General features: G+C 44.5%; 1 protein-coding gene across 2 annotated transcripts; it reads left to right on the top strand.

The window, feature by feature from the left end:
- The first annotated feature begins 271 nt into the window (after nt 1-271).
- On the top strand, nt 272-11,419 carry LOC117751847 (GRB2-associated-binding protein 1-like). 2 transcript variants are annotated; one of them, XM_034568836.1, is made up of 13 exons: nt 272-812; nt 4,503-4,631; nt 4,893-5,058; nt 5,509-5,701; nt 6,160-6,812; nt 7,703-7,785; nt 7,897-8,006; nt 8,557-8,822; nt 9,628-9,724; nt 10,249-10,378; nt 10,550-10,684; nt 10,774-10,962; nt 11,105-11,419. In XM_034568836.1, exons 1-12 carry the CDS (start codon nt 738-740, stop codon nt 10,957-10,959), a joined length of 2,223 nt encoding a protein of 740 aa, XP_034424727.1. In that variant the 5' UTR covers nt 272-737; the 3' UTR covers nt 10,960-10,962; nt 11,105-11,419. The 2 variants fall into 2 exon arrangements, with proteins under 2 accessions (XP_034424727.1, XP_034424726.1); XM_034568835.1 differs by lacking the exon at nt 11,105-11,419 and having other exon boundaries at nt 10,774-11,026.
- Nucleotides 11,420-17,529: the final 6,110 nt, after the last annotated feature.

Genomic DNA, 17,529 nt, shown 5'->3' on the forward strand with positions numbered 1-17,529 from the left:
TTCAAGTCACTTTTCTTTTTCCAACATCCACAGTTTATTCAGAGCAAACAAACTCGGCACCACCACCTCTTCAGATCAGTTTATTCTGAAGTAAACACATGATTGTTGTGTAGAACAGTTTGTCTTCCTCAGCAGGAGAAAACTCTCTCTCTATCCACAGGGGGAGTTTCCTGTCGGGAGGAGGAGGAGGAGGAGGAGGGAGAAGTGGGAGGAGAGGATAGAAGGAATGTCCGAACTCAGCCATTGTGTTTGGTTGTTGCACGACCAGAGAGAAGGAGAGAGGGAGGGAGGGAGGGAAGAGTGGCTGCTGGGAAGTAGAAACCCTCTGAGAAGGAGGTGTGAGTCGACCACTCAGCCGTCGACAGAGGAACAGCTCCCTCACGCCTGGTGATCCATCCCAGAAGAGTTTCACCTCATCAACCAATAGACTGATTGATCCGAGGCCTCAGGAGTCAGAAGGTCGACTGCGGTGACAGCTGATTGGTCGACGGGGTCGGGGGCCTCCTGAAACCAGATCAAATGATTTCAAATCGGATAAGAAGTTTGATCTGATCAGTTTTCCACCAGATTAACTTGATCTGAGTCCTGAAAACTCATCCAGTCGCTGAGTGACTGATTTGATTGGTTGAGTCTGATTAAAGGCGAGCGATACGGATTACCGGATTGGACGATTGATCAGCTGTGTCAGTTGATTGCTCGAATCGGAAGCTTTGCGTTTGAGCCTTGTTGCCGTGACGATGAGCGGAGCGGGGGACGTGGTGTGTGAAGGCTGGCTGCGAAAATCGCCACCGGAGAAAAAGTTACGGCGTTACGTGAGTACCTAATTTTTCTTATTGTATGTTTGTACAAATGTTCGGACAAACTTTCGTACAAATGTTTGTTCGAAACAGTTTTGTCTCTTTCGATCACACGTTGGAATTGTTTGTTTTGGTTTGTTTTCTTTGTGACTTGCTTCTTTTATCCTACGCTTTAACAATGTTCGTACAACCGTTCGTAATGTTCGTTTAATCGCATTTTCTTTGTGAGTTGCTAAAAGGTACCAACGCAGTTTACAGACTCTTCACTGAAACTCTGCGATGTGGTGACCTCTGCTAAGGACGTTATGTTTCCGTCTGTGTTTGTTTGTTTATCACCAAGATTTCTCCAAAACTACTCGATCGATTTCTACGAAACTTGGTGGATAAATGCGATATTGACCAGGAAGGGAGTCATTACATTTTAGTGCGGATCCAGATCAGGGGCTGGATGTAGGATGTTTTTTTTCACTTTCTTCACCAGTGTGAGATCGGACATTTATTATTATTTAGGAAAGTTTTGTTGAACTAAAATTAGAGGACTGATATTCATGACTGTGTGGATGATGGTGCAGATCCAAATAAAGATACACATCTAAATCATTTAAGTGGTTTCACATGGGGACCTTGGTGGAGGTATAAACTCTACAGACGGGTGTTCTAGTTTTTTAATTCAGGTTGATGATGATCTCTCGGTTTCGTCTCTGTTTACACACTGACTCATTTCCTGAAACTACAGAGTTATAATCATAAAGCAGCAACACTCTCCGCAGCACACAGCTGTTTGTCGCTATGATTTTAACCTCAGGATATTGATTAAATTAAATTATTTCTCAGATTCATGTTGTTTTATTTTACTAATTAAGGAATTTTTTAAGTATAATTTAGAGAGTATCAACAAAATAGTTGCTCAAAATCAAATACCACAGACAGACAGACAGATAAGGCTGTTTGTCCAATGGCAGCAAAGCTTACTTTCCAGTAAAGAAGCAGTTTAGACACACACACACACACACACACACACACACTCACTCACACTGCATATCTGACATGCCTTGCCAGTGAGTTGAACTAATCACATCACTCCTCTCCATATTTTTACCAGTTAATGTTTCTTTCTCTCTCCTTCTCTCTCTCTTTCTTTCTTTCTTTCTTTCTATCGACTCTCCTCCTGTGTACATGTAAAGAAAGTGAAGGAGCAATAAATAGATCGAAAAATAGAGTTTGTCTTTTCTACCACAGTGTGATGAAGGAGTTTGGGTTTTGCTGCCTTGCTCGAGGACAATTTGATGATTTGTCCAGATTTTGAACTTCAGACCGATCAGGGCTGAAACAGAGCTTTATATGTTTTAATTAACAGGACTACAATACCCATAATCCCTGGTGTCGGACATAGCAGTTAAAAATGGAGGCCTGAGTTTTTCAGCAGGTGAAGAAGAAGAAGATAAAAACTGTTGAACCCTTTGTTCAGAGTGTGTAAACATTTAGTCATGATGATATACAACCCACTGTGCACACACACACACACACACACACACACACACACACACACACACACACACGGACCAGCAGTGTGTCTACTGTCAAAACACACACTCTCACACAGTCTTATAACGGCAGAGGATTGTGTGTGTTCATATGTTCATGTTAAGTTCTGGGCCAAAGTTCACAGAGTGTACCTCATCATACACTCCCTGTGTGTGTCTGTGTGTGTGTGTGTGTGTGCCCCGAATTATGTAATAAACTAATCGCTCTCAGCTGGGCCTGTTTGGAAGATCAGGCCTCCCCAAAGATTTAGAAGGTTTGGAAACACACACACACACACACAGACACACACACACGCTGGAAGAGAACCAAGCAGAATGATGAGGTGAATTAAACCTTCAGCACAACAGCACACGTCACACACATCAGGTCAAACACAGTTTAAGGACAAAGAGTCTTTGGTTTTGCAGGAAAATATTTTGATGATCAATATTCAACATCAGTGTGATAAGAACGTCGGCGATGATGCACAACAAGTTGTGAAAATGAAGGAGGAGGCTACGTTGACTTCTCATCTGCCGATGTTTGATATCGGGACCTCGCTGTCGAAACTGAAAACGTAGAAACTGAACGTGTCATGAGGTCACATGTCGGTAAATAAGGAACTTAAATAGAGGGTAAATAGTTTTGTTAATTTTGGTTCGGAGGCAGGATGGAGGAAGTGCTTTTTATAGATCTATTGTGCCCTCTTCCTGTTTGGGGTCAGAGGTCAAAGGAAGAAACAAAACGTAAGAGGAAAGGAGAGAGAAAAGGTGAAGAAGAGATTAGAGAAGGGTTTAAAGGAAAAGGGGTTATCATTCATATTGTTAGTTCTTATGTGTGGGCAAAATGTGACCTTGAACAGTCAAGTTAAAGATTAAACTTTAAACAGCAATAACTGAGGATGCAGTTCCTCTTCTGACCACTAGATGCTTACTTTAAAGTGGTGGATTTACAGCCACCACTAACGTTTAGATCAACAGCCGTCCTAACGCGAAGACAAAGATAGATGGAGGAAAGGTATTTTGGACGCTGCGGTCGCACTGCTCGTATTTGTGCAGCCGCCTGAAGACGACAGATCATCAAACAGAGCGACGGAGAATAAACACACACATCCACTGCCGTCGCTAACCGGCATTTCCTGTTCAGCTACTTCCTCTTCCTGTCTGTGTTTGGAGAGAAATGTGTGCTGCACTGTTTAATCACTGTGTACACACACACACACACACACACACACACACACACACACACACAATGTTTATCAAGTCTTTTTCCCTTACTTAATTCTCTTCTTCCTTTAAACAGATAAACACAACTCTCTCTGTCTGTGTGTGTGTGTGTGTGTGTGTGTGTGTGTGTGTGTGCCGAATGCTTTTATTAAATTAAAATCCATCTTCATGCTCTGTTTCACACGTTTAAATAATCATGATGTGTCTTTTGCACAAACACTCTCACTCTCACACTCTCACACACACACATGTGTAGTGAGTCATGTCTGAAATATGGGGTGTCATCGCTGGGATTGCTCATGGGGGATGGACCCTACCCATAATGCTCAGCGCATGATGGCATGAACCAGAGCTGTGTGTGTGTGTGTGTGTGTGTGTGTGTGTGTGTGTGTGTGTGTGTGTGTGTGTGTGTGTGTGTGTGTGTGTGTGTGATGTTTAGTTAACATTCATGTGCACTGGAGTGTTAAACCTCTGACATGAGAGAGAGACACCAAAGTTGTCTTGAAAGAGAGAGAGAGAGAGAGAGAGAGAGAGAGAGAGAGAGAGAGAGAGAGAGAAGAGTGAACTCCATGAAAAATTTAAAACATGATCCAAACTGATTTATAATCAATAACCTATAATAATAGTCAGTGACCTATTGATCCTGGTGCTGGTGGCTACTCAAGATGGGGAAGTTTAGGTGGTGTGTAATGAGGATTCTAACCTGTAGGAGGCACAATTGGGGCGTTGAAGTTTGAGTCCTGTGTTGTCAGAGATGTTAGTTTGAATAACATCTTCACTTGTCTTGTTTTCTCTTTTTTCTTCCAGTAAAAACACTTTTCTTTCAATATTTAGTGAATCTTATGTTTATGTAACATCAAACAATTATTTAAGGGGTTTAAATTTGCATTAATACAAAACAAAAGCCGTCTTTGCTTCATTGGATAATAGATGTCTTTCTTCCTGTGTTTCTCAGGCGTGGAAGAGGCGTTGGTTCGTTCTGCGAAGCGGTCGACTGAGCGGAGAACCGGACGTTTTACAGTACTACAAGAACCAACAGTCCCGTCGACCAATCAGGACCATCAACCTGAACCTTTGTGAACAGGTACGGCAGACGCACACACACGAGTGTCGGACACACAAAGCTCGAGAGAGGACGGAAAATAAATCAGTGAAAGTCAAACCGCCCTGCGTTAGATCAGTGATTCAGTGATGACCTGAAAGAATGAATGAACATCCACCATCTGTAGTTGATTCTTTAAGGGTCACGTTTGGGGCCAAGGCCGAGTTCAGAAAATGGCCGGATACATGTTTACACACGTCTGTGTTTCAGACCTGCCTGTTTTGTCCGTTTCTTCTCCTTCAGGTGGATGCCGGCCTGTCGTTCACAAAGAAGGAGCTGGAGAACAGCTTCGTGTTCGACCTGAGGACGGAGGAGAGAACCTGGTACCTGGTGGCCGAGTCTGAGGAGGACATGAACCGCTGGGTGTCCTCCATCTGCCTGATCTGTGGCTTCAACCCGACTGAAGACGGTATGACAGAATCAATCACGATAGATGGACGGAATAAAACGATCCCTTCTTGTTCGTGTGGGTTGTGGCTGAGTCAGTGTGAAAGCTTGTGGGAGGACGGAGGAGCGAGAACATGCAGAGATTAATATGGACAAAAAACGTCTTCAGGATTGAGTATGTGTGTGTCCACGCCTCAGATGTGTAGATGGTCAAATATTAAAAAAATATCATGAAATATGATATTTTGTTCAGCAGCTTCTCTGCGTACAGCCATTTGAACTTTTGAACTGAATATCTTCATTTGCTAAATTACAAAAACACGTGCACTGCTACAAACTACAACCAGAGCATAGTCTTGAGAAGTTGGAAACTGTGGTAGAGCTGTTGTATTGGATTGTATTCAATTGTAAAGGTGTACCTTGTTTAATGGCTGCTAGCTGTTATTGTTATCTGATGTCTCATTCGGTTCAGTTCCAGAGAGACCTCGTGTGTCCGGCCCACCCTCCGTCACCGCGGTGACCCCGTCCAGTGGCATGGCTGCCATCTCCACGGCAGCAGGTTCGGTCCCGCCCCCCTACGACCCGGTGAGCGTACGACGCCTGGAGCCCGACGGCCACACAGAGGACAACTACCTGTGGTTGTCACACTGCCAGAGTCACATCAGGTGAACCAACGCACGAGAAGCAGTTTGTGGGTCATGGGATATCTAGAGAACTGTGTGGGCTCAAATGAATAAAACCTGCAGCAGTCGCAGGTTGAGACGAGTTAAATCTACACGACAGGATTAGAGGTTTATCTCAGCCTAGATCACATAGAAGAAAACGATTAAACCCATTTTACTCCTGAGTCTGAAGGATGTTTATCTCTGTGGGATATGCTGACGCTCGGAGATTTAACTTTTGAAGCAAAAGCAAAAAGTTGCTGCGTTTCCACAGCAACGTTTGTTCATGCCTCTGTGGCGGTGACTCCCAGTGGCTGGAGGCATTATGGGGTCAGGTTGTCCGTCCGTCCCATTCTTATGAACAACGTGAGGGAATTTCTTCAAATTTGGTCCAAATGTTTATGTTTCAATGACTGAAACTGTCCCTTTAAATCATTTTATTTTGGTATGTGTGTCTCCAGGCCTCCTTTAGGATCCTCCGTCTCTCTCGAAACCGACTACGACAACCTCTACCCTCCTCCCTCTGCCACCTCCTCCTCCTCTTCCTCCTCCTCCTCTCCGTCCCTTCTTCCCAACGGCCTCCCTCCTCCGTCCTCCTCTAAGACGGCTCCGTGGACAGTGGCCTCGATGACGGGGCCTCTCAGCCAGTCACTGGACGCCAACACGACCTCTGACCTCCGGAGGCGAGCAGGCAGACCTCGCTGCCACCCCTCTCCCCACCCCAGGAAGCACTCACTGGATATCCACCTGCGTCCCGTGGCGATACCTCTCATTGAGAACACACACTCCAACGTGCATCCCAATATGCACTCATACCAGATCCCCCGTCCTGCATCCACGCCACAGCCACGACCCCCCCGCCGGCCCTCCTCTACACCAAGTGTGGACTCTCTAACCCAGACGGAGCTCCATGCATCCGTCCCGACTCCTCCTCCGCGCCCGCCAAAGCCCTCGGCGATCGCAGCCCAGGGAGAGAGCTCAGCTGTGGGCACGGGACCTGCAACGCTCCCCCGACCCTCCTCGGAGTCGGAGAGGAGGGATGGATGTGTGGAAGGAGGCGGTGGAGGTCTGCTGAGGAGTCACACCGTCAGTATACCAGGACGCACGCAGACAGGTACGTGGGATGCAGCATCTAGCATAGATACAGTGTGATTGACAGCTGGTACTGTTCTATAGGTGCATGTGGCTGGTGGGCGTGCATTGTCCTCAAGCTCTCAGCCAGGCTCCACCCCCTGCTCCTCCAAATATGGTTACTTCTGGTTTCAAAAGACCAAACTGTCAAACGGGAGCTCACAGACCAATGGGTGACGTCATGGTGGGTTGATTCTTTGTCAGTCATTAAAGACTGTTTACGTACACGGCCCTCAGTCGTATTACATGAACATAAATGGAAATACAGTCACGCCCTGCAGGGGGCAGCATTGTCACTGTGAACCAGCAGGTACCTCAGAGAGAGCTGAGGTCATGAAGAGGCTTTATTCTGCAGCAGTGACGGATTATATCTTCGTCACCGCTGAAACTCTTGGTGCCTGTTTGCACCACACGTTAAATGGCTTAAGTTTCCTTAATGCGCGGACTTTGCTCCACAGCAGCACAAAGACTTTCAGCCAAATCTCAGTTTCTGGTGAGAAGGCACATTGTCCCAAAATAGACGATTCCCTTGTATTGTTTCCTGTTGGAGAACCTGCTGCTTAAGGAGCAGATTAGTGACGACAGTCTCCATATTCATTCATGCTCAATAGACACTTTTTTTTAGCAAGTCTGTAAAAGCTGTACAAGCTTTAAATCAGGAGATTTTTACTCTCTAATCGTGGATTATATTAATCACATGAGCATCACCTGGATGGAGACACATATTTAGATACAACCCGTCTCCTCTTTCTCACAATCCAAAAACTGCTCGTCCATCAACCACAACCTCAAACCGTATTAATATGTATATATATATATATATATATATATTTCTATGTATATATGAGTCTTTCTACTACTTCTGTGTTTCAGGTTGCGAGTCTTTCTTCATCCCTCAGTCGCTGTCGGACCGGGCGAGCATGTTCGAGTTCAGCGACAGCTTCAGCAGTTACTTTGTAAGTTTAAACATTTTAATGTTTGACAGTAAAATACAAACAACAAGAGAATTGCACCAGATAATCAACAAGTCGACTTTAACCTCTTGGTTTCTTCATGTCCTCTCTCAGATTAACAAAGGCATGGTACCTCTGGGAAGTGTTTGCTCTGAAGACGTTGATGTGGATGAAAACTATGTCCCCATGAGCGCTGCCACCACTGAGCCTCCTGTGGCACCAAGGTTAGTGAGAACATACCAGTGTGTTCTTAAAAAGACTTAAAATAATGCACAACTCCAACTGTACAACTTGTCTTTGTTGAATTGTTGCTTCATTGTTGATATTGTAAGTTATCTGAACCCTCGTGAACCTTTGGAAACATCCCTGAAAAGCATTAAAACCTCTGAAGGATCCTGGAAACCCCCAAAGTGTTAAGATTGACCATAATTTGTGTGCAGGTTTCAAAGAGTATTTCAATACAAGAATATAAATGTCCCTCAGGAGAACTCAAACCTCCAGAACCAAAGATTACACACACTCATAAATATCAATCCAATTAATCAGAGAAATCAAGGCAACATCCTCACAGTGTTAGAAAGTGATAAAAACCTGGATCTGCACCAACATTTCATGATTCCTTCCCTGACACAAACCACATCCTATACCGAGGAAAACGTTTTGTTGAAATCGGTTGATTAGTTTTGGCATAATCCCACTAATAAACAAACACAGATGAAAACATAACCTCATTGGTGTTTGAGTGAAGAGTCTGAATCCTGCGTTCTCTTCCAGGGCGCCTCCTCCCTCTGACTCCTCCGTGCAGCTCCAAGATGGCAACTACGTGGCCATGATCCCCATGAGCCCTTCCCTTCCCACTCAGCCCGCCACAGGGGATCTGGCGTCCCTGGGGCGGCAGGTGCCTCCACCCGTCCACATGGGCTTCCGCAACTCCCCCGCTCCCCTCACCCCGCCCCTCCGGAGGAACACGGTGACCACGGGGACACAGGTGGGGGCCGTGCCGCCTCCGATCCACCGCGACCTGAAACCACAACGCAGAGGTGAGTGAGTGACAGCACAGAGGATCATGGGTAATATCCAGCGTTCAGTTATGTTTGAGTTCAGTGGGACGACACAGTCAGAGCTCAGCACATTGACACACTTTGTTTTTTCTACACATGAAAACCACTATTAATAATAATATCCAACAATTTCCGATTAAAACCTCTTTGGTTGTTGGGCTGAAACGTTTGTGAACGAGCTTCTGTTCCTGAAACTGTCAATGATTGTTCTTGTCCCTCGCTCTCTCGCTCTCTGTCCGTTCGTCGTCTGTCGCTTCAGCCTCTTTCAGTTTTCAATTATTCACCTGCTTCCACTTTGCCGCAGTACGAGTGTGACGTTCACACACTTCAGCACTTACACAGCCGGAGGTTACAGAAACGTTCTTTCATGAAACATGAATAAACTCAGAACGCTGACATTCATTTCAAACACAACAAGCCTCGTTATTAGATTTTTCTCGCAGTTAACTTTGAAGTCACATGAGGACACTCGAGCCTCATTTCCACTTTGATATCGTCAAGTGTCTCGTATCCAGATGAGATTTCAGACCCAATCGTTAGAAACATCCCCTCTGAGTGTCGTCCATCGGGGTTCACGCTTCAGTAAATCACATTCATCATAAGTATCTGAACATATGTTTGTCTTCGAGGCTTCGCTTTATCTTTACTATGGTCAATCTGTAGAACGTTAATAAAGATGGACGACATGAGGGCTCACAAGAAGTGAAGTCAAAGTGTCTTGCTCGCCCCCTGGTGGCTGGCTGCAGTATAACCTGATGAACCTGTGACTCTCTCTCTCTCCCAGTGAAACCAGCTCCTCTGGACATCACGTCGGTGCAGCAGGACTGGCAGGAAGTCCCGCCCCCTGTCCGCTCACCTGTCACCAGAACCTTCACAAGAGAGTGAGCTACTTTGTGTGTGTGTGTGTGTGTGTGTGTGTGTGTGTGTGTGTGTGTGTGTGTGTGTGTGTGTGTGTGTGTGTGTGTGTGTGTGTGTGTGTGTGTGTGTGTGTAATATTTAATATTCATCGCTGAGGCTCAGTCCCAGCAGAGTGAACGTGCTGCACTCTGCCACCCCCATGTGGCGTTGCGGGAGTAATACATGTTGTTCCTGAGCAGTGGCGGATGTTGGGATGAAAGTGGATGATGAAAGTAGAAAGAGAGGGAAGAAGAAAAAACACAAAATATAAATAACACGAAAGTGTTTCATTAACTTTAACTGGGTGGTCATAAACCCTGCCTCCTCCATGTTCGCAGATTGGACATGGAACAAACTAAATAGAGGATAAACAAAGAGACGCTTGATTGGTTGAATTGATCATCAAATAATTCATTAATTATGTTGCTTTGTTAAGTTAATTTGTTTTTGTGTGTGTGTGTGTGTGTGTGTGTGTGTGTGTGTGTGTGTGTGTGTGTGTGTGTGTCAGTCCGTCCAGTCGTCAGTCCTTCAGGCCCAGTTCGTCCCACAGCTCGTCCCCCTCCTCCGACTCAGAAGACCAAGATGACAGCTATGTCGCCATGACGACCTCCAGCCTCAGTTTTAGTGCTGGGGAGCCGGTGAGATTCCTTCCTTCCTTCCTTCCTTCCTTCCTTCCTTCCTTGACTCTGATTTACTAAAATCTAAACGTGTGTGTGTGTGTGTGTGTGTGTGTGTGTGTGTGTGTGTGTGTGTGTGTGTGTGTGTGTGTGTGTGTGTGTGTGTGTGTGTGTGTGTGTGTGTGTGTGCAGTCTCTCAGGCTCATGCTGCACCGAGGTTCAGAGGGCGGGGTCAGCAGCCCGTTGCTACGGCGAGCCAGAGGTGACAAACAGGTGGAGTACCTGGACTTGGACCTCCACACCGGACGATCAACACCATCGAGACAGGTAACATTCCTCTCTCTCTCTCTCTCTCTCTCTATTGTTATTGAAGTTCCATGGACGTGTGAAAAAACCCTGTGTTTCTGCACAACCAGAAGCGTTGCACGGCAGCAGGTGGAGGCAGCGGTGACAAACAGGCCGGAGCTGGCGAGGAGCGTGCACGGGGGGAGAGCACGCGTGTGGACTACGTGGTGGTGGACCCCAAAAGAACCAAGGCCCTGAGGAACACCAGGGAAGCGTGGCATGATGGGAGGATGTCCACGGAGAAGGACAAAAGCTAGAAGTACTCGTAGAGGTTATCGAGATGCTACTTTTGGTGCCCACTTAAAACCAAATGAAATTCTTGTTACCACCCTGCGTTTGTTCCAATGCATTTTTAGTCGACATAAATCTTTTCCAAATTCATATGAGGTCACTGTGACCTTCGACCTCATTTTTATTACTGATGCAAATCCTGCAAGTCTAGTTTCTAAAACTTTGAATAATCACACCAGTACAAATCCAGCAGCGGTAAACAAGTACAGTTGTAAATGACTCTGTAACTTTAGTCTCCCAACAGGAATCCAAGCTTTAGTCGGAGATGTGTTGTTTTAAACTGTGTTGAAAGTAATTCATAATAAATGTGGTGCAGTGGGGGGGGGGGGGACCCACCCTGTAATCATCAAATCAAATCTGATGAATCATTCAGTTGTTCTGTGATACAGAACACAAAGAGATGAATGAATGAATAAACCTAAAACACCACTCTCTGGACTTCTAGTGTGTTTTTCTTACTTGATTTCCATGTGACACAAAGTACTTGTACTTTTGTATCTATATTGTATGCAAAGCACTTTGAGCTGCATTTCCTGTATGAAAGGTGCTATACAAATAAAGTTTATTATCATTGATATTACTATTATTAATATTTATCAAACCAAACAAAAAGTTTCATCAATATGATCAAATAACTCAAGATCACTTACAAAATAACCGGAAAAAACAGATTTTCAGTTTTACACATTTTAACTGAAGTCCGGTTCCCGCGTTGTTTGTGTAGTAAAATAAACGAGGGACTGCAGGTGCTCTGCTTTTAATGACGCTGATTTGAATAAAGTTTGGAGTTAGGGCTGATTTGAATCCTGTTGAATATGAATAATTCAACCTGGGCACGTTTCACTGCACCACAACTGCTCTGTGTCTAATGATGAGAATTTGAATCCACTGTCCCTGCAGTGGGGGCTTCACTTCTTGTTTTCTCCTTTTCTCCTAAAATTTTTTAAAAAACGTCATTTAAAACTTGATTAGATATAAATCATTGATATCATTGGCTTTGTAAAGAAAACACATCCAGGAGTATGGGACCCATCAACCTTATCTTCTCAGTGTTGACGTGCTCTTGAGCAAGGTGTCTGCAGCCGTGAGCGACAGTAAAAACAAAGACAATGATTGATTGGCGTCTAGTGGTTATAACACATGCAAAACCAGTACAAATTATTATTATCACACGCGCACAAACACACACACACTCAGAAAGATCGAACCTGCTGCTGAGGTGAGTGTGTTTTCACGACATAGTGTTCAATTGAGTTTAAAAGTATAACGTTTGTCATCAAACATGTTAAAACTCACATTGATGTTTTCTAAACTGAACTTATTTTATAGTTTGACGTGAAGAAAGAAAAACATTATTTCATTTGAATGTTATTTTATGTGTTCGATACTAAAAAACCTCTGAAGGACCCAATTGTTTGAATAACTCAGTAAAATCTTTTTCCTTTCAAATATACACTTGAAAGTTTCTTTTTAAATTGATTTTTTAAATATCTTTATTGTGTCATTACATATTTTCCTGTTACATTGTGTCATCTTATCAGAAATATTATGTTGTGACAGGTCGGCTGTTATTTGACTGATTTGACAGACATTTAATCATTTGACTCATTTCCAGTCGTGTTAGCGTCTTGGTTTGTTCAACCAGTCGAACACACTGGTCCGAAATAAATAATGGATTCAAAGGATGTTTAACCAGAAATGAGAAATCTTTTGTTGTACAACCTCGACTCCAGTTTCAGATAAAACGTCCAGATTCAGATCAAATTTTAAAGCAACACTAGGAAACTTTCCTTCTTTAAAACAGTTTGACTGTGAACATTGAGAAAGTTTCCTCCTTCGCTCCCTGACCGTCTGTTCTCTGTGACTCTGGTGAGTGGGTTCCATCTCCTGTGAGAAGAACTGACTGAGAGTCAGCTTCAACTGTCACAATCAGCTCCAGAAGAGTGAAGCTGAACTGTGGATCAGGTAAAAAGACTCAGAAGTTATTAAAAACCAGAGTTTATCTCCAATATTCAGCAGGAAACTGTTAAAACATGAAGAATTCTAAACAGAGTTTGGTGGATTTGTTACAGCAGCAGCTCTTCTGGTTCAGGAGGTTCATCACCTTGTGAGCTGCTGCTCAGTAAAAGTTACGTGTTGCTTAATGTTTTGTTCTGCAGAATTGACATAATTTGACTATTTCCCTTGTTGATTACATTTTTCTACTCTTCATCTTCCCTCCTTCCCTTTGCCCCGCAGCCACAGTGATGTTGGTCCACATGTCTTCGTCCTGTAATGCCTCAAACTTTCCTCCTTCCTTGTCCTCCCCCAACAACATCTTTTGTCAACTGCACAACTGCATGATCTCAACAACCGGAGCTTCCAACATCATCATCTTCAGCAGTGTCAACTTCCTCCTCCCCCTCCCTCTTAGCGTCTACGTCCTGTATCTGGGTTGGCAACGCTGGCGGCGACGGGGCGCCAGTGCGACGATGAGGCACTCTGACCTGTTCACCTACCACATGGCTGTCATGGAGCTGGTCAGCGTCCTCGGGATCATCCTGATTTGTTGTGGCATCCACGCTAACATCCCACGATTGGAGGTGTATGGATTCCAGATTTATTCTGTCACAATACTGGGACAGATGTTTTTCCACACCCTGACCTGTGTGGAGCGCTACCTCGCCGTCGTCCACCCCATCACGTATCTGGACCTGAAGAAGACGAAGGGGATCAGGATCAGAAACACAGCCATCGGCTGTGTTTGGCTGCTGTCCTTTCTCTGGATAAACTTTATGTACCTAAATTCAACGACCTACGCATTGCTGACTTTTTGTGTGGCAGGCATCGTCTTTACTGTCATCTCTTTCTTCTGCTTCTCTGTTCTTTGCGTTTTGAATCGTCCAGGGCCGGCAGACAGGGTCGGTGGCAGACAGCACATCGACCAATCAAAGCTGAGGGCGTTATATACCATTGAGGCCATAATGGGAGTGCTGCTGCTCAGGCTTGGAGGGAACATAGTTTCTTCCGCCCTGTACCCCACAGAGCTGCTGGGGGAGGCTGAAAGTTGTGTTTTGTGGATTCTTATGTTCTGGTTCTGTCTGCCCAGCAGTCTGGTGTTACCGCTGCTCTCTCTACACAGAGAAGGAAAATTAACGTGTTGTCAGAGAAACGCTGAATCAGGACAAGGGTCAGATTAAACAACGTATGGGCAACATTATCAGAAGGACCCAATCTGTAGATAAAGCGAAGCCAAAGTGTCTTGTATACGCCATAAACCCCGCCTCCTCCATGTTAGCATATATGACATGGACCAAACTAAAAAAGCCAAAAGATTTTTGTCAAAGATGGTTTATGTGGTTTTAAGTAGTTCTTAACATGTTGCATTCAAACCAAATACAAAGCTAATTTTTACATTTTGTCACTCCCGTGAGTCGGGCTTGTGATTGGTCGCGAGAGCAATTACACCTTCTCCAGGAGCTGTGTCTGGATCACTGCCGTTTCAAGCGTTACCTGAGGTGATCGGTTTGCACAGACTCTAACTGATGTCTTCTGTGCAAGATGGCAGCGTTCATATCCGGGGTATTTTGGCTTCATTTTGGGATAACGTGATGAAGTGGAGAAACATCGTCCATCTTTATATACGGTCAATGGAAAGACCCAATAAGCAATATTTTAACGCCTGTCTGCTTTAGTTAGGCTACACCTGTTAAGTCTTCCATTTTAGAACGGCACATATTAAGTTAACAAACAGTGGCTGATTTAACACATTTTTAAGAACATCTGAGAGATTTAGTCAGAAACGATAACTGTAACTAGCTTATTTGATCAGCTGTAGCTAACTAATGTCAGGATTTGAATGTTGACCGAGAAGATGCAAAAAAATTTAAGCTGTTTAACTCAATTCATTGAGGACTAGCTCACTACCGCCCTCTAGGTGAATTGCAGCACTTTGAATACGAGTCCTCCTCGTTGGATATGATGACATGATGCGGTTAAACTGATTCATTTGAATACACATCATCCTGTACTGACTTTGTCAAATGGTCATTTTAATGGAGGATTTAAATATCATCAGATTCACTTCTTTCCTCTTCTATCATTTGTAAACAAACTGTGTTGTGATGGTGTGAAATAGAACAATTATATCTACAATTATTCCAATATATTCAACAAAATACATAAATATCGTCTTTAATATTCATGTGTACGTGTTCACATTGTCTTTGTTTGAACTGGACTTTACATTGTTTGAAGTATGTCAGTAATGTGATACTGTCGTGGAGCCGATCCGTGCTCGGAAATTTGCATAATACAATTAACATAGCACATCATGTATCATTAACTATTTTGCAAAATGCAAAGAGATCACGTAGATAATCTCATATTGTATAAAGACACACGCAGCTGATTTCCCTTCAGACAGGTCCAGTGACTTCAGACACACAGGAGGAAGAAGATCGGAAACCAAAGCTCAGAGCGGTGAGTAAATTAAAACATTTTAAGTAATAAAATTAGTAGTAATGTAAGAGACTTTAGATTGTAGATCTGGTGCTAAATTTCATGTCACAGCTAATTTCCTGTGACAATCAGAGTCTGAAGAATAATAAGGAAATATTGAATCCATCCAATTTCTAAATCTGATATTTTAATACGAAGCTTTGTGGCTCATCAAATACTTTACAGTGTTTCTTTTGATGAGTGAAATACAGTTAAACTAGTATTATGAAAGAAACAAATAACTGGAACACCTGTGCACTTGATCCAAGAAGACGTTGATTTGTATTAAAGTGTCATTGTTGTGTTGAGAGTTTTACTGGACCCACATGTTGGAAAAAACAAGTTGTGCAAAGAAAGAATATTTATTAATATTCTAGTGAAACACGTTGGAGACAGACAAACCAGACAAAGACAGGAAGTAAAACAAACAAGACACGGACGAGAAGTAGCTACAAGATAAAACAGGAAATACAAAAAACGTCCAAACAAAAGGGAATTACTGTGCAGAACAGGGACTGTCAATAAAGATGGACATGACAGCTCCTAAAAGTGAAGCCAAAATGTCTCCATCGCCCCCTTGTGGCTGGCTGGAGTAGTTAGAAGTCACACCCTGCCTCCTGCATGTTAGCAGATGGGACATGGACCAAACTAAGTCGTACATTTTCTTTTAAAGATGGTTTTCTGGTATATTGTGTGGTTTTGATTGACACCTGAGACTGACCCACGATTGGACTCTGACTCCAAATGATGTCATCAGAAGACATTTTGGCTTCATTTCTGGACAGCAGCAGGAAGTGGAAACGTGTCGTCCATCTTTATTTACAGTCCAATCGAGCGTCACTGTGTTTGTCAGACTCTTGATGATGTCTTTCTCTTCACCTTCCTCTTCCTCTTACAGCCTTTTTCAACTCAACATGTCAGAGAACATCTCCTCCTCTTCCTCTTCCAATCTCTCGCTCCACCCTCCGCCCCCCTCCTCGCTAAACTCCTCCTCCCCTTCGCTCATCAAGTGCTTGGAGATCACGGTCGGCTCGCACATCTTCGCCGCCGTGTCCTGCTCCTATGTCCTCGTCTTCCTCCCTCTCTGCATCTTCATCCTCCACCTGGGGCTGCAGCGGTTGCGCCGGGAGAGCTCCGCCTCCGCAACGACAAGCAGCCTGGACATCTTTACGTACAACATCATTGTCATGGAGATGATTGGCGTGTTGGGCTGCTCCCTCTACTCCTGCAGCATCTACATGCACGTGCCAATGGTAAAGCTGGTGGGGATTTATATCTTCAGCACCATCACAGCTGGACAGATGATGTTCCACATCCTCACCTGCTTCGAGCGCTACCTGGCCGTCATACATCCCGTTTTCTACCTGGGTCTGAGGAAGGCGGGCGGAGAACGACTCAGAAATATCAGCATCGGGTTTGCTTGGGGCTTGTCCTTCGGGTGGATGGGAGTAACAGCGCAGTCCAGCCCCAATTTACCCACAATCGCCATGGCTGTCCTCTTGACCTCCTCCTTCATCGTCACCTCCTTCTTCAGCCTCTCCGTCCTCCGCGCTCTGATTCGTCCAGGGCCTGGGGAAGGGGGCCGGGACAGGGCGGACCAGCTGAAGAGGAGGGCGTTCCACACCATCGCCGCCATCACCGGAGCTCTGTCACTCAGGTTCGGAGCACAGCTGCTGTGTTTTATCCTGGACGTCTCCGGAGTGCTGAGCAGCAGGGAGAGTTGTGTGTGTCTGTTGTCCGGGATCAGTCTCTGCGTTCCCAGCAGTTACGTCCTGCCGCTGCTGTTTCTGCACCGAGACGGAAAACTGCCATGTTTCAAATACGCAGCTGATCCAGGCCGAGACGTAGGAACGAGGATGTGAATGAAAAAAAATACGTCCTGTTTGCTGTGTGAGATTTTAGTTATAAAAACAGATTCAGGCCTCGTCCGCCATTTGTGTTTTACAGTTAATTAGATGTTCCAGTGTTTTTAATATTGTAAAAGATTAAAGAATTATTAAAGGTGAAATTTGTCCTGAAGAATATTTGTGCTGCAAATTTAAATCCACCAGATACAG

Source organism: Hippoglossus hippoglossus, chromosome 18 (genome assembly GCF_009819705.1).
Source record: "Hippoglossus hippoglossus isolate fHipHip1 chromosome 18, fHipHip1.pri, whole genome shotgun sequence".
NCBI lineage: Eukaryota > Metazoa > Chordata > Actinopteri > Pleuronectiformes > Pleuronectidae > Hippoglossus > Hippoglossus hippoglossus.